The sequence below is a fragment of the Ranitomeya imitator genome, chromosome 8 (assembly GCF_032444005.1).
Source record: "Ranitomeya imitator isolate aRanImi1 chromosome 8, aRanImi1.pri, whole genome shotgun sequence".
Lineage (NCBI taxonomy): Eukaryota > Metazoa > Chordata > Amphibia > Anura > Dendrobatidae > Ranitomeya > Ranitomeya imitator.
In genome coordinates this window covers 58,023,721-58,045,203 of record NC_091289.1, presented here as the reverse complement: position 1 = coordinate 58,045,203, position 21,483 = coordinate 58,023,721, and the positions used below count along the sequence as shown (strand labels likewise).

General features: G+C 44.6%; 1 protein-coding gene across 3 annotated transcripts in view; it reads right to left on the bottom strand.

The window, feature by feature from the left end:
- The window catches only part of LOC138647741 (arf-GAP with dual PH domain-containing protein 1-like), a 45,238-nt gene that overhangs the window by 4,620 nt on the left and 19,135 nt on the right, over nt 1–21,483 (bottom strand). For 2 of the 3 annotated variants that reach the window (XM_069736990.1, XM_069736991.1), the window contains 6 exons: nt 16,674–16,765; nt 14,007–14,101; nt 12,163–12,275; nt 10,170–10,316; nt 6,767–6,850; nt 6,338–6,400 (listed from right to left, as the gene is read on the bottom strand). In XM_069736990.1, coding sequence (XP_069593091.1) covers nt 6,338–6,400; nt 6,767–6,850; nt 10,170–10,316; nt 12,163–12,275; nt 14,007–14,101; nt 16,674–16,765 — 594 coding nt within the window. The remainder of the gene's footprint in view (nt 1–6,337; nt 6,401–6,766; nt 6,851–10,169; nt 10,317–12,162; nt 12,276–14,006; nt 14,102–16,673; nt 16,766–21,483) is intronic. The other variant, XM_069736992.1, reaches the window with a different exon arrangement.

Here is a 21,483-nt window from a genome sequence, read left to right as displayed (position 1 = left end):
CGAGCAATGTTCCTCTGGGAAACAAATTAATATTCATGAAGCACGATACATCGGGTTAATTAGCAATTTGAATAGGACACGTGCCAGGTGGCTTTGGCTGGGTTTATGAGTGACCCATATCAGTAGATATCTTGCTAGGATTAAATACATTTCCACAGTCAAAATTGGTTACCACCCCCAATGTGCCGTAGACATTAGACATTTACTTTTATGTTTACTCTTATACCTTCATCATGCACATGTGAGTCATGTTAAGTCAATTGTGAGTGAACACAGAGGATTGTTATATACTTACCTACTATGGTCTTCCTTCTATTTGCGTGACCCTTTTTCAATTTTTCAGTCTATAATTGTCTTCTGGAATCTAGTGCAGTGATGACATCTCTCTACTGTTCATGGATGCACTGAACGCCTCTTGGCGCTTTTCCTGTTTTATCCTGTATTTTTCAAATGGTACTGATTTGTCAATTGGTGTTTTGCTAATAAAAACTGGAGTCGGAGTTGGAGTCAGTATAAAATGGACAGACTCCGACTCATAAAATATATACCGTATATACTCGAGTATAAGCCGACCCGAGTATAAGCCGACCCCCCTAATTTTGCCACAAAAAACTGGGAAAACTTATTGACTCGAGTATAAGCCTAGGGTGGAAATGCAGCATTTACCGGTGAATTTCAAAAATAAAAATAGATCATTATTGCCCCATAGCTGTGCCATATAGTGCTCTGCACCGTTCATATTGCTCCATATCTGCCCCATATAGTGCTCTGCACCGTTCATATTGCTCCATATCTGCCCCATATAGTGCTTTGCACCGTTCATATTGCTCCATATCTGCCCCATATAGTGCTCTGCACCGTTCATATTGCCCCATATCTGCCCCATATAGTGCTCTGCACTGTTCATATTGCCCCATATCTGCCCCATATAGTGCTCTGCACTGTTCATATTGCTCCATATCTGCCCCATATAGTGCTCTGCACCGTTCATATTGCTCCATATCTGCCCCATATAGTGCTCTGCACTGTTCATATTGCTCCATATCTGCCCCATATAGTGCTCTGCACCGTTCATATTGCTCCATATCTGCCCCATATAGTGCTCTGCACCGTTCCTATTGCCCCATATCTGCCCCATATAGTGCTTTGCACCGTTCATATTGCTCCATATCTGCCCCATATAGTGCTTTGCACCGTTCATATTGCTCCATATCTGCCCCATATAGTGCTCTGCACCGTTCATATTGCCCCATATCTGCCCCATATAGTGCTCTGCACTGTTCATATTGCCCCATATCTGCCCCATATAGTGCTCTGCACTGTTCATATTGCTCCATATCTGCCCCATATAGTGCTCTGCACTGTTCATATTGCTCCATATCTGCCCCATATAGTGCTCTGCACTGTTCATATTGCTCCATATCTGCCCCATATAGTGCTCTGCACCGTTCATATTGCTCCATATCTGCCCCATATAGTGCTCTGCACTGTTCATATTGCTCCATATCTGCCCCATATAGTGCTCTGCACTGTTCATATTGCTCCATATCTGCCCCATATAGTGCTCTGCACCGTTCATATTGCTCCATATCTGCCCCATATAGTGCTCTGCACTGTTCATATTGCTCCATATCTGCCCCATATAGTGCTCTGCACCGTTCATATTGCTCCATATCTGCCCCATATAGTGCTCTGCACTGTTCATATTGCCCCATATCTGCCCCATATAGTGCTCTGCACCGTTCATATTGCTCCATATCTGCCCCATATAGTGCTCTGCACCGTTCATATTGCTCCATATCTGCCCAATATAGTGCTCTGCACTGTTCATATTGCCCCATATCTGCCCCATATAGTGCTCTGCACCGTTCATATTGCTCCATATCTGCCCCATATAGTGCTCTGCACCGTTCATATTGCTCCATATCTGCCCCATATAGTGCTCTGCACCGTTCATATTGCCCCATATCTGCCCCATATAGTGCTCTGCACTGTTCATATTGCTCCATATCTGCCCAATATAGTGCTCTGCACTGTTCATATTGCCCCATATCTGCTCCATATAGTGCTCTGCACCGTTCATATTGCTCCATATCTGCCCAATATAGTGCTCTGCACTGTTCATATTGCCCCATATCTGCCCCATATAGTGCTCTGCACCGTTCATATTGCTCCATATCTGCCCCATATAGTGCTCTGCACTGTTCATATTGCTCCATATCTGCCCCATATAGTGCTCTGCACTGTTCATACTGCCCCATAGATGCTCGGTATAAATCTGTGCCGCCGCTGCTGCTGCAATAAAAATAAAAAAAGCCATACTCACCTTTCTTGATTGCAGCTCCCAGCGTCCGGTCCCAGCGTCTCTCTGCTCTGACTGATCAGGCAGAGGGCGCCGCGCACACTATATGCGTCATCGCACCCTCTGACCTGAACAGTCAGAGCGCAGAGACGCCGGGAAGATGGAGCGGCGCCCAGCGGCTGGAACGTGGACAGGTGAATATTACATACTTACCTGGTCCTGGCGTTCGGCTCCTTCCCCTGCACAGCTGTCTTCGGTGCCGCAGCTTCTTTCTCTATCAGCGGTCACCGTTACCGCTGATTAGAGAAATGAATAGGCGGCTCCACCCCTATGGGAGGTGGAGCCGCTTATTCATTTCTCTAATGAGCGGTCCCACGTGACCGCTGAACAGTGGAAGAGCTGCAGCACAGAAGACCGTGGGACGGCAGGGGGAGCGCCAGGATCGCTGGGACTAGGTAAGTATGCCTCAGCGCCCTCTCCCCCTCACCCGCCGACCCCACCGCTACCGTGAGTATAAGCCGAGAGGGGCACTTTCAGCCCAAAAATTTGGGCTGAAAATCTCGGCTTATACTCGAGTATATACGGTAATAAATTGGTTACAGTAGTACAATGCAGGATGTGATGTATATGTTTCCATAATAATTTGGTAATTATCTCTTCAGAGAGGAAGAGAGCTAGAACTCTAGTGCCACCTATTGGAAGGTAGCAATCCTACAAGTCAATTTATTAAAGGGTCAACATTGACTTGTAGGATTGCTACCTTCCAATAGGTGGCACTAGAGTTCTAGCTCTCTTCCTCTCTGAAGAAATAATTAGCATATTACCCAGAGGAGCATTGCCGTTTTAAGTCTCCTCATCTCGGCATGCTTAGCATGTTGATCTCCGCAAGGAGAAATGATGCTTCTTGGATAACATAATAATTTGGGAAAGTTATGAAATGTCCTATAAATGTCTGTTCTGTTCCTGATCTAAGGATCTTGGCTTTTGGTTGAGATAAATCTGTGCCACACTTTATGTACATGATCAGTAGTGACCAGTGTGGTGGAGTCAGAGTGGAGATGAATCTGTGCTGCACTTTATGTACATGCTCATTAGTGACCAGTGCTGTGGAGTCGGAGTGGAGATGAATCTGTGCTGCCCATTATGTACATGATCAGTAGTGACCAGTGTGGTGGAGTCAGAGTGGAGATGAATCTGTGCTGCACTTTATGTACATGATCAGTACTGACTAGTGCTGTGGAGTCAGAGTGGAGATGAATCTGTGCTGCACTTTATGTACATGATCAGTAGTGACCAGTGCTGTGGAGTTGGAGTGGATATGAATCTGTGCTGCCCTTTATGTACATGATCAGTAGTGACCAGTGTGGTGGAGTCAGAGTGGAGATGAATCTGTGCTGCCCTTTATGTACATGATCAGTAGTGACCAGTGCTGTGGAGTCGTAGTGGAGATGAATCTGTGCTGCACTTTATGTACATGATCAGTAGTGACCAGTGCTGTGGAGTCAGAGTGGAGATGAATCTGTGCTGCCCTTTATGTACATGATCAGTAGTGACCAGTGTGGTGGAGTCAGAGTGGAGATGAATCTGTGCTGCACTTTATGTACATGATCAGTAGTGACCAGTGCTGTGGAGTAGTAGATGAGATGAATCTGTGCTGCACTTTATGTACATACTCAGTAGTGACCAGTGCGGTGGAGTCGTAGTGGAGATAAATCTGTGCTGCACTTTATGTACATGCTCAGTAGTGACCAGTGGGGTGGAGTCGGAGTGGAGATGAATCTGTGCTGCACTTAATGTACATGATCAGTAGTGACCAGTGTGGTGGAGTCAGAGTGGAGATGAATCTGTGCTGCACTTTATGTACATGATCAGTAGTGACCAGTGCTGTGGAGTCGGAGTGGAGATGAATCTGTGCTGCCCTTTATGTACATGATCAGTAGTGACCAGTGCTGTGGAGTAGTAGATGAGATGAATCTGTGCTGCACTTTATGTACATACTCAGTAGTGACCAGTGCGGTGGAGTTGGAGTGGAGATTAATCTGTGCTGCACTTTATGTACATGCTCATTAGTGACCAGTGCTGTGGAGTCGGAGTGGAGATGAATCTGTGCTGCCCTTTATGTACATGATCAGTAGTGACCAGTGTGGTGGAGTCAGAGTGGAGATGAATCTGTGCTGCCCTTTATGTACATGATCAGTAGTGACCAGAGCTGTGGAGTCGTAGTGGAGATGAATCTGTGCTGCACTTTATGTACATGATCAGTAGTGACCAGTGCTGTGGAGTCAGAGTGGAGATGAATCTGTGCTGCCCTTTATGTACATGATCAGTAGTGACCAGTGTGGTGGAGTCAGAGTGGAGATGAATCTGTGCTGCACTTTATGTACATGATCAGTAGTGACCAGTGCTGTGGAGTCGGAGTGGAGATGAATCTGTGCTGCCCTTTATGTACATGATCAGTAGTGACCAGTGCTGTGGAGTAGTAGATGAGATTAATCTGTGCTGCACTTTATGTACATACTCAGTAGTGACCAGTGCGGTGGAGTCGGAGTGGAGATGAATCTGTGCTGCACTTTATGTACATGATCAGTAGTGACCAGTGCTGTGGAGTAGTAGATGAGATGAATCTGTGCTGCACTTTATGTACATGCTCATTAGTGACCAGTGCTGTGGAGTCGGAGTGGAGATGAATCTGTGCTGCCCTTTATGTACATGATCAGTAGTGACCAGTGTGGTGGAGTCAGAGTGGAGATGAATCTGTGCTGCACTTTATGTACATGATCAGTAGTGACTAGTGCTGTGGAGTCAGAGTGGAGATGAATCTGTGCTGCCCTTTATGCACATGATCAGTAGTGACCAGTGTGGTGGAGTCAGAGTGGAGATGAATCTGTGCTGCCCTTTATGTACATGATCAGTAGTGACCAGTGCTGTGGAGTCGTAGTGGAGATGAATCTGTGCTGCACTTTATGTACATACTCAGTAGTGACCAGTGCGGTGGAGTCGGAGTGGAGATGAATCTGTGCTGCCCTTTATGTACATGATCAGTAGTGACCAGTGCTGTGGAGTAGTAGATGAGATGAATCTGTGCTGCACTTTATGTACATACTCAGTAGTGACCAGTGCGGTGGAGTCGGAGTGGAGATGAATCTGTGCTGCACTTTATGTACATGCTCAGTAGTGACCAGTGGGGTGGAGTCGGAGTGGAGATGAATCTGTGCTGCACTTAATGTACATGATCAGTAGTGACCAGTGCTGCGGAGTCAGAGTCGTGGAGTCAGAGTTGGAGTCATAAGTCAGGAAAATTGAGGAGTCAGAGTCGGCGTGGTTTGGCTCACTGACTCCACAGCCCTGTTTTCTGGTGACGCTACCAAAAACTGTTATTGATCAGCAAGGATCACAATTGTTGGTCCCTGACTGAAATTAACTAAGTTTAAATATCTATATTGTGACAGAGTCACTGGCTTTGAAAGGCAGGGAGGTAGGTGTCACTGCACATGCAGCTGTCAGTGATGTGAAACCGGTGTGTTTTTGTGTTTCCAGCACACTAGGTGCTGAGAGGCCGTGTACAGAGTTCAATGGGCCGGTTTTACGTGAGCACCCGCAGTGCGGGAGGGAGAGTGCTCACCGTACCCCTTTCTCTGCAAGACTTGCAGGTGTTTGAGGACCTCTAGTGAGGTCATGATCACGTGACCAGCACATGTGATATATACCTGGACCTGTGGTTCAGTCTGGGTATGGTGTATTGGGAGAGAGGTGGAACTCCCACGTGGCCCCCATGGGAGCTAAGGACGCTGTGTGCGCTACCTGCAGTGAAGCCTGCAGGACAAGGACTCTGATGGACTTTATCTTTGTTAATCGGTATGCCAGACAGGCTCTGTTTATTTTTCTGAACCCTGTTAAGGTTTATGCTGTCTACAATAAACCAGCAGGTGAATTACTACCAGAACTGTTCCTGTGTCTACCTTGTGAAGCAGGGGAGTGAGTCAACCCCTCACAATATATATATAAATGTAATGTTACAACATTATTTTCACCTACCTTTGGTCCAGTTTTTTCCATATATCCTTCCTTTAAAAAATTCCGAGGCAAACGACTTACAATCTAGGTATTAAGAAATATACAGGAAGTTTCACGTGCTAACAATTACATTAGATCACCTCTAAACAAAGAATTACATCAGATTATCTCTAAGTAATCCATGACTATTGAGCAAGGCTGGAGAAGCAACCGGTCTATACAACTCTTAGGGTGGGGTGTGAGGGTATTAGGGTGGGGTGTGAGGGTATGCTGTTGATAGGAATCCTAAATCTCTGCACTCAAGGACCGGGAGCTGAAACACTGCGTTCTTCAAAACTATAAGACCATGTGTGCAATGTGTCTTGTGGCCACTTTTATAAAGCTGTTTGAGAATACAGACACATGTATCCTCCCAACCCAGATCTCATCCCTTATCTCACACCTGCTTACCTCTTTATCATTTGCTGTGGGAAACGCAACTTTCATGTAGTGAAATTGAGCAGCTCGGATGGCATTAAACCAGCGGACAATTTCCTATGAGAAAAAAAAGTGAAAGATTCATAAATCCAAACTTACTGCATCTCCCCAGCATTAAGCATGAACTGCCATCTGCACCATGTATTGTAACCGAGGGTTAATGTGCAGAAGAGTCACAGACGCAGCAAACAGCTTCCACGCAGTGCCATTATGTTTCCCCAAAAAGGTGCAGTTAAATGACGCTTTATTAGTTATTTGTTCTTTTTACATATTCTTTTTTTAGAATAATTTTTTTCTGACTCTTGATTTATTTTATTTACTCCGAATGATTATGGAGCAGTCATCTTGCCTGAGCTGCTGTTAGACCTGCCTTAGACCAGTAACATGGGCAGGGGCATACATAGAAATCATGTGGCCCCACCCATAGCAGAAGCTCTAAATGGCCAAGCCCCCTCCCTAAAAAAAAAAGAATATTCATCGAGGTCACAAAAGAGCGTATCTCACAACTTTACAGTCCCTACAAAATAATTGTCCTGCTATTGAAGCCCCTAGATTCCCCTTTCATTGACCCCATGAAGTATGATGCCAATGAAAGTGCTCCCTAAACACAGTATGATACCCCCATAGTGAATTCCTCTACAGTACCCTCGACACACACAGTGTGATAACCCAACTGTACCCCCGGCAAGGTATGGTGACCCCCGCTCAGCCCTCCATACAGTTTAATAGCCCACATACAGTCCATTGTCCTACATACAGTATAATGGGGCCCACGTTGTCCTCCATACAGCATAATAGTCCCCACATAGTCCTCCATACAGTATAATCAGCCCAACATAGTCCTTTATGCAGTATAATGGTCCCGACATAGTCCTCCATACAGTATAATGAGTCCAACGTAGTCCTCCATGTAGTATAATGGACTCCACATAGTCCTCCATTCAGTATAATGGGCCCCACATATTCATCCACACAGTATAATGGGCCCAACATAGTCCTTTATGCAGTATAATGGGCCCCACATAGTCCTCTATGCAATATAATGGGCCCCACCTAGTCCTCCATGTAGTATAATAGCCCCACATAGTCCTTCATGTAGTATAATGGGCCCCCATTTCCTTCCATACAGTATAATGGGTCCCACATTGTCTTCCATGTAGTATAATGCACCCCACAATGTTCTCATTGATTACAAAATAAATACTCCTTGTTCCACCGCTGCTCTGATCTCTTCAGCGTTTGGTGTGAGGCGCAGCACATTTCAGCGCAGCAGGTGCCATGTAGTGACGTCATCGGGCCCGCTGTGCTGAGACGTCAGATCTCAGATGCTGAGGGAGAATGATGAAGGCGGGAGCGGATGTCCCCCTCTTTGATCATTGGTTTTAATTGTATTGGTATCCAGATTGTCAATACATTTGAATGTGCGATAACAGTCGGGGCTCCATAGCGGCGGTGTGGTCTTGGTACGCAACTCAACATGGGACATAGACTGCGGGAGTCTGGACCTGACTCACTGACTTCTACAGGAGAGTTTTCTAGGTATGCTCTGATCTGGGCAAAGTTCATCATGCAGGGAGGGGGAGGAGGTGAGCTGTGACTATCACCTATTGTGAATTGTATAGATGATAGATACCTTTTATTGTAATCCTGCCTATCATGATAATGAGATGATTACTGAAAACTGATTTCTACTGAGGAGGAATTGTCAGCCTAATATCAGGCTCTAAGGGGTCGTCCGCTTTATTTTTATTAAATGTGTCCGGCATATTATTTTGGTGCTTTTACTAATAATTAGGTATTACATGTTCGCCTCATTTATAAAGCTGCTGCACGCTTGCTAGCTTGATGGAGACACGTGTGACCAGATCTGTCCATCAACCTCCTCCAAGCGAAAAATTATTTTCCCATGTGCAGTGTCTTTCAACTGGAGAGGCTGATGAGCAGCATTCATGTCATTAAAAGGAATCTGTCAGCAGAATTCACCTCCCATATGTCACATACCTGTTTAAAGACAAGTCCAGCAATACCTTTACATTGTCAGTCACTTCCTCCATTATCAAGAAATCACAGTTTGAGTTAATATGCAAATTAGGCTAAAGTGCTTTCAGCAACGGGAAGCATTTCCTAAACTTCAACTCCCACCTGGTCTATTCCTCGCCCAGCGCTGCTTGTTTGACAGCTCCTTAGCTGTGTGAATTCAAGCAGGAGCAGGGAAGGGAATAGAGTCAGTGACAGAGGCAGGGAAGAGCTTCTATGCACTAAAAGCACTTAAGCCTCATTTGCATATCTATTCAGTCACCGATTTCTGAGTAAACGAGGAGCGGACCGGCCATGTAAAGGTATTGCTGGACTGGTCTTTGAAAGAGCTACATGCACATATAAATAGTTTAGGGGGTGAAATTCTGCTCACAGATAATTTTTAATGGGGAGAAGGGAGAAAGCCGCTGCCAGACACCGGCTTACCTAGCAGGATAACTAAAGCATAAGGCCTCTTTCACACTTCCATCTTTCATCTCCCGTCACAATCCGTCAAGTTTTGAGAAAACAAATTTTTCTGCAGGATCCTGTTTTTTCTCATAGACTTGTATTAGCGACGGATTGTGACGGATGGTCATCCGTTTCATCCATCGTGTATTGGGGATCCACCGGCCAAAAACGGTCCATCGGGCAGAGAAAACGTTCAGAGGAACGTTTTTTCTGCACGTCGGAAAATCGGTCAGCAACGCATCCTGCGCTGCCCGTCGCTGGCTATAATGGAAGCCTATGGGCGCAGGATGCGTTGTTGACTGTGAAAAACAGGAATCCAGCGACGTGTCCCGTTTTTCCACTCTGAGCATGCCCGGAAGGATTTTCAAGTCTGGGGAAAAGTCTCTCTCTCTTTCTCTCGTCTCCCCGGAAATTTCTCCATTGAAATTCAGGCAACAATACAAACAACACATCCGTCAAAACACTGGATGCGTTGCGCACGTTTTTCACTATTTTCACGACGTCCATCGATACATCACAACAACGCACTACGACGATCCACAGCAGACGGAAGTGTGAAAGAGGCCTTAGGTGTTTGAATTGGAACTATCCAACACTTCTCTGTGTCCATCGGTGAAGAACTGCAAGGCCTACATATACCGTAGATATAATAGATATTTTTATTATGCATACCCCTCCTCACATGTAAAGCGCCATGGAATAAATGGCGCTATAATAATAACTAATAATAATAATAATAGACAGTCCCAAATAAAATGTCAGCTTTGGTAAATTTTCTAAGTTCCTAAATTATTATGAAAAACAAAGTCTATATCCCAGATCCTCCCCACTTTTTGGCCTTCTGGGGCTGCTTGTACTGTAACCTGGACAAGAAACAGTTCTCCTTTACCTGCCCATCATTGTGGTACACAAATAAATTCCTTGCTCTGTTGTCTTTGACATATGTAATCTGTAAACCATGGTTGTGCTTCATCTTTTCTGGCTGAAAGGTGGCATTAATAGTGTCAATTTTAATTACAGCTTTTGGTTCCTTTGCCTAAAACACAAAGTATAGTTGGGTTAAACAGTGATGGTTGCACACATAGTTAATCTCTACAGAAGCAGCACCGTACCTATAGACATCTTGTTGGTCACAGTTGCAAACAGGATCCAAAAGCTCTAGGGGCCCGCAACCCCTGTGTGGTATTGACTCCTGACAGTCTACAACTGATGCCCTTAACCCAAGAGACACAGCAATGAAGCTACTAGCATGGGTGGTGGGCTGTGACCATGAAATAAGCATTGAGCATGGGGAGAGCATTGGAGAAAGCTGAGGAGGGAGAAAATAATGGCCTAGCTGCCCAGCTTGCATACATAGTTCAGGCAGATGCCAAGAGAACACTACTAAGAAGGCCATTATAACAGCATGGGGCTACTAAACGGGCCCACATACATAGTGCTGGTTACTAAGGAAGCCATCATACAGCGTGTGGATTACTAAGCGGACCCTCCTACAGAATGAAGGCTACTAAGGGGGCCTCTTACGGTGTGGTGACTACTAAGGGGGCCATGATACAGTGTGAGAGCTACTAAAGGGGTTATGATACGGTGTTGGGGATAATAAGGGGCCCTCCTACAGTGTGAGGGCTTCTAGTGGGGCCATCATAGTGAGGGATATTAAGGGAAGTATCCTACAGAGTGATAGCTAATAACTGGGCCATTATACTGTATGGACTACTGTGGAGGCCATCACACAGTTTAGGGACTACTGTGGGGGCCGTCATACAGTGTGGGGGCTACAGTGGGGACATCATACAGTGTGTGAGCCGTTATACAATGTGGGGGCTACTAAGGGGCCATTATACAGTGTGGGGGCTACTAAGGGGCCATTATACAGTGTGGAGGCTACTTTGGGGCCATCATATAATGGGGGGACTACTGTGGAAGCATCATATAGTTTTTGGGGCATTATACTGTCTATAGTGGAGCTGTAGGGACATCATACTGTATAGATGGAAACCTGTGGGGGCATACTGTGTATACAAGAGTTGTGGTGATATATTTTGTTGAGGGGAGCTACACCAGGGAGGTCTCAGGGAACATCATTAATGTTAAGTGGACACTTACTATTATAGGGGTAAATAGGATATTATGACTGTCAAGTGGCACACAGGACATTATTAGTTTTTAGGGGATAAAATGAGGGCACTGTTTTCTAGGGCACTTGCACACAACATTAATATATTCTAGAGGTTGTTTTACCATCTAGAGGGCACAAAGAAGGCATTTTACTTTGTAAGTGGCACAGTGGTGGCATTACTATGTGGGGTAGTAAGAGGAGAACGATTTTTCTACCACACAGCAGGTGCAGTAATATGGACACATATGGCAGCAGTGGGTCAGTACTGGGGTATCAGCAGAATGAGGAGTTTGTGTAGGTTGGGGATAGATGGTGACGGTGCTGGAAATGTGAGCAGTCAAATGTGAGAAGCTGTCTTGTCGGTCTGGGCCATATGGAAAAGTCGGGAAAAGTGAGCGACTCCATCAGAAAGAACATCAGCTGCAAGTCACCATCTATAACTGTGCTGTGATCTCCTATATGATCTGCAGCACTGGTACCTGGTATCTACCACTATAAGCTAACAATATGGCGGTAATATCAGTGTTGATCTTTGTATAGTGATTTACTTTCAGTAGCAGCCGAGTCATCGGTGAGGTTCCCGTATGTCTATTCTTAGGGTGCGCCACTATATATGTAATCAGGCCTACTTGGTTAGGGACCCACTCAGATGTTTTGCCCTTCCCTGAGCTGATCCCCTAGCTACGCCTCTTCCATTAAGTATGGGTTTGTAATAGGAAATTCATCTAATTTCTAATTCCAATCCATTCTTATTCATACTTACATCTGACTTTATAAAATATTTCAAGGTGCCATCCAACTCCGTCAGGACAAACTTTCTTGCAAAATACTGCCCATTATCTCTTCCTCGCTTGAATAGGATTCCTTCCTTCACTCCTATAATGAAAACCATTTCTTCTGACATCTATTGTTCAGACTACTTTCCACAGGTATTAGGCTGGGGATTCTTGGCGACTTTGGGCTCGACACCTGTCAGGCAGCCAGAGTTTGTGAGGTGTCGCTGCTACATCGCAGTGCAATATAAGTGAATGCTATCGCATTGTGACCCCAAGGATTCTGTGATGAGCATGTAAAATAAATTCAGACGAGGTTGGACTTCTCAAGACTTGCTTATCATGGTGTTAGTACCATCAAGGCGGCAAAGTGACCCTGTACACTTGATTTGTGCTGTGATGTTGCAGCGAAACAGCAATCTTTGGCCATGCTAAAGATTATATTTATATTTCTCTTCTCAGCTCCTTATATACTGAGCTCCATCTTGCAGTATACGTGTCACGGGTTTACCACGACAGAGAGGAGCCAGAAGACCTCAGCGTCTGATTTCTTATACTATTGCACTGTTTAGAAGCACTTCAGATTCATATTAAATGGTTTATTTTAGCAGTGCAGGGGTTAATCTGCTCAGTTGAGCGCTCATGGAAGTTTTCCTGCATTAAGGCTTTCAGCTGTTCGCTGTTAGCCACTCCCATCTCCTATATAATCTGGGCCCTGGCTAGCACTCATTGCCAGAGCTAGATTATACTGCATGGTTAGGAGATGGTGGTTGTTGTTTGAGAAGGCATTTGGTGGATTTATCCAAGACTGTTGCCAGGTTTTGGGTGTGTGATAATTCCCATCCTTCTCCTACTTTGGTTTTACTCCATCCTTCACTCCCCGGTGTTTACCTCTGTTGTTTGTGTGAGTATATTTGTATGATTGCTATTTTCTTTTATCCCTGTTTGTATTATCTTGCTAGTCTGGTTGGTATATTACGGTACACTACTACTCCCCTCTTCCCTGGGTGGGGGAAGGGTACAGACTGATGGCAGATTCAGGAACTAAGGCAAGGTACATGGCCCCGGTATCTTCACCATCAGAAGTAATCCGGGGAACTGGGCAAGCTTGGCGCCCCTACCGTTAGGGAAAGGGAAGGAGCCCCTGGAGCCAGGACACCCAACAACAGAGTCGTGACAATATCTCTTCTATTGATCTCCTATACACAAAGCCAATCTTGCAGTATATCTTTACTCTCAGCCCCTCTATGTACAGATCATGCAGGTACCATTCTTCCTGATATGAAGTCCTGCAGTGCAATGACTTCATGTGTATTCAGTAATCACACATGAACAGATGGTGCATATTTTATACTGATGCATTTGTTATTACACATGCTGGATCGTGTATTGGTCAACCTACACAAATATATTATAAGTATTGCTAAAAATCTGTTTGTTTGTTTGTTTTTTCAAACTAATGTCTTTAATGGTTAGACAACATGGAGGTTTTATGTAATATACAAGACTGTGAAGACCATGATGTTGATGGTGCGCTACAAAGAGACAGAGCAGCAGGATCTGCTCTGTGTGTGCTCTGCATGGGCGATATCATAGTTTCTAGTCTACACCGAAACTGGAGCCAAGGCCAGGAAAAAGGGACAGAAAAAGATTCCAGACACACGGCGTAAAATGACTATCACTGGTGCTATTCTTCACATACTGTACATACATATGAAAAAAATAACCTGGAATGATAGGTGGACTTTAACTGTGAGAAAATGTATTTCATCTATATCTTGAAATTTAAATAAATATTGGTCCTAATATGCTGTAGTCCAAAATAAATGCTCACCTGTCTCCTTGCTGTCAGAGGAACCATCAGCACCTTCATTTTTCATAAACTGTTTGCGCTCATATTTAGCGCGGATCCACTGTTCTCGTAAGACACTGCAAGCAACAGGGAATAAAAAGAACTTATAGAGTTAACTATGCAGGGGAAGAATGCGCCATAGTATGAGAAGCACAGGGAAGTAAGTGCATGTTATTCACTGTTGGGTGAGTGTCTACAACCAGCAGAACTGATAGGAATCACACAAAGCAAACAAGAAATGTTCAATCACAACATGCACATTCAGATTTCAGAATGTTATACAAAAAATGAACACAGTTGGATCAACAAACATGGAGGCGTCTGAGCAGGACATTCCACTTTCTTGTTTCTCAGGTGGGAAATATTAGCTCCGAAAAAAATAACACCAGTGACATTAAAGAGGTTGTCCACTACTTTTATATTGATGCCCTATCCTCGGGATAGAGCATCAATGTCTGATCAGCCGGGGTCCGGCACTCGACAACTCTGCCAATCAGCTGTTATCAGTGCTGGCGGACGCTGGCAGGAAGTACTCACTTGCGGAGCTGGCCGTCTACTTGAAGTGGCTGCCGCAGGGTACTACACATCTGCCATGTATTCAAATCAGAATCCTGCTAATTAGCCGTCTGTGCACAGGGATCGGACTGTACACTGGGTCTTCTCCTCCCTGTCTGTTATTCCCCAAGGCCTCCGCATGATCTAGTCTGTGATTCCACAATCCCTCCGCCTGCTCCCGGTATGTGATTCCCGGTCCCTCTGCCTGCTCCCGGTATGCGATTCCCTGGTGCCTCTGCCTGCTCCCGGTATGCGATTCCCTGGTGCCTCTGCCTGCTCCCGGTATGCGATTCCCTGGTGCCTCTGCCTGCCACCAGTCTGTGATTCCCCAGTCCCTCCACCTGGCTAGCAGAGGGGCCGGGGAAACACAGACCGGAGGCAGGCGGAGGGGCCAGGGAATCACTGAAAGGAGGCAGGCGGAGGGGCCAGGGAATCACTGAATGGAGGCAGGCGGAGGGGCCGGGGAATCACTGAATGGAGGCAGGCGGAGGGGCCGGGGAAACACAGACCGGAGGCAGGCGGAGGGGCCAATGAATCACTGAATGGAGGCAGGTGGAGGGGCCGGGGAAACACAGACCGGAGGCAGGCGGAGGGGCCAGGGAATCACTGAATGGAGGCAGGCAGAAGGGCCGGGGAATCACAGACCAGGAGGAGAAGATCCTGGGTACAGTCCGGCCCCTGTGCACCGAAAGCTAAATAGAAGAAAAGTTAAAATGCTGATTAAAAAAGGACCACAAAGGGGATTTCTTCACCAAAGATATCCATCTAATTTATACTAGCAGGCCCATCACAAACACGTTGTTACTTTACATTACAAAATCACTCTGACAGGTTTTCTATACTGTCAGAAAAGCCAAATATGCTATATAGGCCTAATATTTGACTGTTCTCATCATAGCAACTGTGGAAGATCGGCTCACTTAGCTGCTCACCGAAAGGTGACACAGGAACACTTCAGGTTAAAGTCTCTGGGTGGTTTATTCTTCATAAACCCCAAAATAGTTAAAAAAATAGCCTTTATGGCACAAATGAAAATAAAAAGTCCATACAAAGTCCTTCCCAGTATGGCTCCCGCCTTGTGGGACAAATACACCACAGCTCTTTCTGGATCTTCAGCCTGGAGGCTTCCTTCCTCCAAACAGCACAGACAGCCAAAAAAAAACAGTGGCTGGACATTTAACTCTGTCCAACCGCACTCCTTGAGGTAGAGATATGGTGAGTAGGTGTCCCGCACATCTCTTATCTAATCACTGAAACCCAGACTCTGGAAACGACCGATTAAGGGTACCGTCTCACAGTGGCACTTTTGTCGCTACGACGGTACGATCCGTGACGTTCCAGCGATATCCATACGATATCGCTGTGTCTGACACACAGCAGCGATCAGGGATCCTGCTGAGAATCGTACGTCGTAGCAGATCGTTTGGAACTTTCTTTCGTCGCTGGATCTCCCACTGTCATCGCTGGATCGGTGTGTGTGACACCGATCCAGCGATGCGTTCGCTTGTAACCAGGGTAAACATTGGGTTACTAAGCGCGGCCCTGCGCTTAGTAACCCGATGTTTACCCTGGTTACCCGGGGACCTCGGCATCGTTGGTCGCTGGAGAGCTGTCTGTGTGACAGCTCTCCAGCGACCACACAACGACTTACCAACGATCACGGCCAGGTCGTGTCGCTGGTCGTGATCGTTGGTAAATCGTATAGTGTAACGGTACCCTTACACTCAGCACATATCACGCTGGAGAGAAACTCATGAGTTTCACATCACGCAGGATAACAACCTTTGCGACACATATCTCCCCTCAATACTGCGCCAGTGACACTGTCACACAACGTAACTCCAAGTATAAAAGTAAAGAGCAAATGAACTTCTCACTGATGAACTATTATTTAATTAGTGTGGAAGTATCATTTAATAGTCTGACCATCAAATCTGCAAATCTAATTAAGAGCTCATATAATTTGACTTAAAAAAATAGTTAAAAAGCACACAAACACCTCCATTAATCATAGCAACTATTTTCGTTGCAACCAGATAAATAAGCTGGAAAAAAAAGAAGAAGTTGCAGAGCAATCCTGATAAGTGTACTTACTGGCAGTCAGTATGTGTAGGTCTGTAATAATAGATGGGAACATGAGCCTCATATTTAGCTTTAGCTGCATCATTGCCATGCCGGTCAAGAAACTATGAGTTAAAAAAAGAATAAAAACAGTTAAAATGAAACAAGGAAATATGAATGAGGAACTAAGCATATTGTTATGTAAGAGAAAATGTTATCTACAGGTATAGTGGAGCTGATAGTGCAGGTGAGTGGTGCAACAAGTCTGAAGCTGCATTTACCCAGGCCGGTAATCCTGCAGATTCTAACAATCACGACCCATCGTTCACGATAATTGGGTAATGTGAATGGGTTGAGCTCCTGAACGATGTGTCTACAAATGCTCGTTCATTCTACATGAAATCGTTTAGGTAAGCAAAAAAATTCTCGTTCCACTTTTGAAAATAGTTTAAATCAAATAGAGATTGTTCGCTCGTTCAGCAATTTGACCAACAACAAAAAAGTTTAATTTCCAATCCAATCCATAGGGTTTGTCATGTTTCATGGCAATAAATAGTTCAGTAGTAGTCAGGGCTGATTTTAGACAGTGGGGTCCTGGACAAAAGTTTAAAGTGGACGGATCCTAAATGCTATCATATTGCACCATCACACGCAAACATTTAGGTTGCATTTACATGCGCTGAGTTCATACCGTTAAACGAATGCAATCGACAATACTGAAGCCTCTCAGCTCTAGTTTTCCAGCCTCTTTACACAGGTTGACGACTAATGATGGGCACAAAGCAATCACTAGTAGATTAATCTGTCCCCATATACAGTGGGAAAAAAGTATTTAGTCAGCCACCAATTGTGCAAGTTCTCCCGCTTAAAAAGATGAGAGAGGCCTGTAACTGACATCATAGGTAGTCCACAACTATGAGAGTCAAAATGAGAAAACAAATCCAGAAAATCACCCTGTCTGATTTGGCAAGATTTATTTTGCAAATTATGGTGGAAAATACGTATTTGGTCACTTAAAAACATGCAAGATTTCTGGCTCTCACAGACCTGTAACTTCTTCTTTAAGAGGCTCCTCTGTCCTCCACTCATTACCCATAGCAATGGCATCTGTTTGATCTTGTTATCAGTATAAAAGACACCTGTCCACAACCTCAAACAGTCACACTCCAAACTCCACTATGGTGAAGACCAAAGAGCTGTTGAAGGACACCAGAAACAAAATTGCTGCCCTGAACCATGCTGGGAAGACTGAATCTGCAATAGGCAAGCAGCTTGGTGTGATGAAACCATAATAAGAAAATGGAAGACGTACAAGACCACTGATAGTCTCCCCTCGATCTGGGGTTCCACGCAAGATCTCACCCCGTTGGTTCAAAATGATCACAAGAACGGTGAGCAAAAATCCCAGAACCACATGGGGGACCTAGTGAATGACCTGCAGAGACGGGACCACCATAAGAAAGGCTTCCTTCAGTAACACACTACACTGCAAGGGACTCTGATCCTGCAGTGCCAGACCTGCAGTCCCCCCTGCTTAAGCCAGAACATGTCCGGGCCCGTCTGAAGTTTGCTAGAGAGCATTTGAATTATCCAGAAGAGAATTAGGAGAATGTCATATAGTCTGATGAAACCAAAGTAGAACTGTTTGGTAGAAACAAAACTTGTCGTGTTTGGAGGAGAGAGAATGCTAAGTTGCATCCAAAGAACACCATACCTACTGTGAAGCATGGGGGTTGTAACATCATGCTTTGGGGCTGTTTCTCTGCAAAGGGACCAGGATGACTGATCCATGTACATGAAAGAATGAATAGGGCCATGTATCGTGAGATTTTGAGTGCAAACCTCCTTCCATAAGCAAGGGCATTGAAGATGAAACGTGGATGGGTCTTTCAACATGATAATGATCCAAAGCACACCGCCAGGGCAACGAAGGAGTGGCTTCGTAAGAAGCATATGAAGGTCCTGGAGTGGCCTAGCCAGTTTCCAAATCTCAACCCCATAGAAAACCTTTGGACGAAGTTGAAAGTCAGTGTTGCCCAGCGACAGGCCCAAAACATCACTGCTCTAGAGGAGATCTGCATGGAGGAATGGGTCAACATACCACCAGTGTGAGCCAACCTTGTGAAGACTTACAGAAAACGTTTGACCAATTTTATTGCCAGCAAAGAATATATAACAAACTATTGAGATGATATCACGCTGCAGCTATGCAGGTAACTGCAACTACCACTAAATGGCAATAGTTTGGAAGGATATTAACAAGTCTGCAAGAGCAGACCTGCAGTGCTGCAGCGAAGCTACCACCAGGTGGCGGCAAAATAGTCAAACAAGCTGCGTAAAAAACCTAGACTGTCATGCAGTACAAAGGGAAAAAACAAGCTCAGAGTCAGTGGAGAGCCAAAGGGTCAATACCAGACAAAAGGCCGAAGTACCAGGGACTAGAGGAAAAGTCAAGTCAGAGTCAAAGCCGAGTCAAACACCAGAAAATCCAATAGCAATCAGGAAACACTAAGACAGGATGGGCAGGGAAGGAGGAACAGACACGCGCAAGGTCAGAAAGCACAGCAGGACAAATCAGGGTACTACCAGTGTCAGACACACATGCCATAGGCAGAAAATATAACTGACACCACCTGCAGGATGCAGCGGAGCTAAATAGGAAACCTGAACCCAGAATGAGGCAGAGCAAAGTTAACCCTTGACATGATCAGTCTGGGAAAAGAGCAGGCAGGACTCAAAACCGGGACTGGATCATGACACATGAACTTTTGATAATGACCAAATACTTATTTTCCGCCATAATTTGCAAAATAAATCTTGCCATATCAGACAAGGTGATTTTCTGGATTTGTTTTCTCATTTTGACTCTGATAGTTGTGGTCTACCTATTATGTCAATTACAGGCCTGTATAATCTTTTTAAGTGGGAAACTTGCACAATTGGTGGATAACTAAATACTTTTTTCCCTCTCAACCACCAGGAGCCCATACATTCTGATGTCTTCACTAATATATACCACCAGAAGCTCATGCATTCTAATATCCTCACTAATATATACCTAACAGGGGCCCATACATTCTGATATCCTCACTAATATATGACACCAGGAGCCCATACATTCTGATTTCCTTACTAATATATACCACCAGGAGCCCATACATTCTGAAGTCCTCACTAATATATACCGCCAGGAGCCCATACATTCTGATGTCCTTACTAATATATACCACCAGGAGCCCATACATTCTGATGTCCTCACTAATATATACCGCCAGGAACCCATACATTCTGATGTCCTTACTAGTATATACCTAACAGGAGCCCATACATTCTGATGTCCTTACTAATATATACCGCCAGGAGCCCATACATTCTGATGTCTTCACTAATATATACAGCAAGGAGCCCATACATTCTGATGTCTTCACTAATATACACCACCAGAAGCTCATACATTCTGATATCCTCATTAATATATACCTGACAAGGGCCCATACATTCTGATATCAATGATATCTCAGTGTCCTGACCTCAATATCATTGAGCCACTCTGGAGAGATCTCAAGCGCAGGTCATGCTAGACAGCCCAGGAATTTACAGGAACTGGAGGCTTTTTGCCAAGAGTGGGCAGCTTTACCATCTGAGAAAATAAAGAACCTCATCCACAACTACCACAAAAGACTTCAAGCTGTCATTGATGTTAGAGGGGGTAATACACGGTATTGGGGTATGTAAACTTTTGATCAGGGTCATTTGGATGTCTTGGATTGTCATTATGACTTAAAAAGAGAAAACACAGTAGTTTGACAATAAATGGCTTTACCCAACCACTAACCATGAGTGGGGAAAAAGTTATGGTGTTAGCGTTCACATTCTCTGAAAAAAGGCGAAGAAAGTAAAAATTCTGCCGGGGTGTGTAAACTTTTGAGCACAAATGTAAATACTTCCTAATTTTATGTTATGGTTAAACTAGATCAACATTCAGCCAAATATTCACATACATTTACAAGAGCATCCACATAAGAAGATGGTATGGCAATGCTACTACAGCTGTGTGAAAAAGTGTTTGCCCCTTCGTGATTTCCTATTATTTTGCTTGTTTGTCACACTTAAATGTTTCAGAACAAACAAATTTAAATATTAGACAAAGATAAGACAAGTAAACACAAAATGCAGTTTTTAAATGAAGGTCTTTATTATTTAAGGAAAAAATAAAACCAAACCTACAGGACTCTGTATGAAATAGTAATTGCCCCCCTCCTTAGAACACAAATTAACTGTGGTTTATCACATACAGTATTTGTGAAGCTCAGTTCAAATTCCCTAGCCACACCCAGGCCTGATTACTGCCATACCAGTTCTCAATCAAAAAAATCACTTAAATAGGACCTGCCTGACAAAGAAGTAGACGAAAAAATCCTCAAAAGCTGAACATCATGCCGCAATCCAAAGAAATTCTGGAACAAATGAGAAACAAAGTACCGTATATACTCGAGTATAAGCCGACCCGAGTATAAGCCGACCCCCCTAATTTTGCCACAAAAAACTGGGAAAACTTATTGACTCGAGTATTAGCCTAGGGTGGAAATGCAGCATTTACCGGTGAATTTCAAAAATAAAAATAGATCATTATTTCCCCATAGCTGTGCCATATAGTGCTCTGCACCGTTCATATTGCCCCATAGATGCTGCACAGATGCCCCATATAGTGCTGTGTGCCGTTCATATTGCCCCATAGATGCTGCACAGATGCCCCATATAGTGCTGTGTGCCGTCCATACTGCCCCATAGATGCCCCATATAGTGCTGTGTGCCGTTCATACTGCCCCATAGATGCTGCACA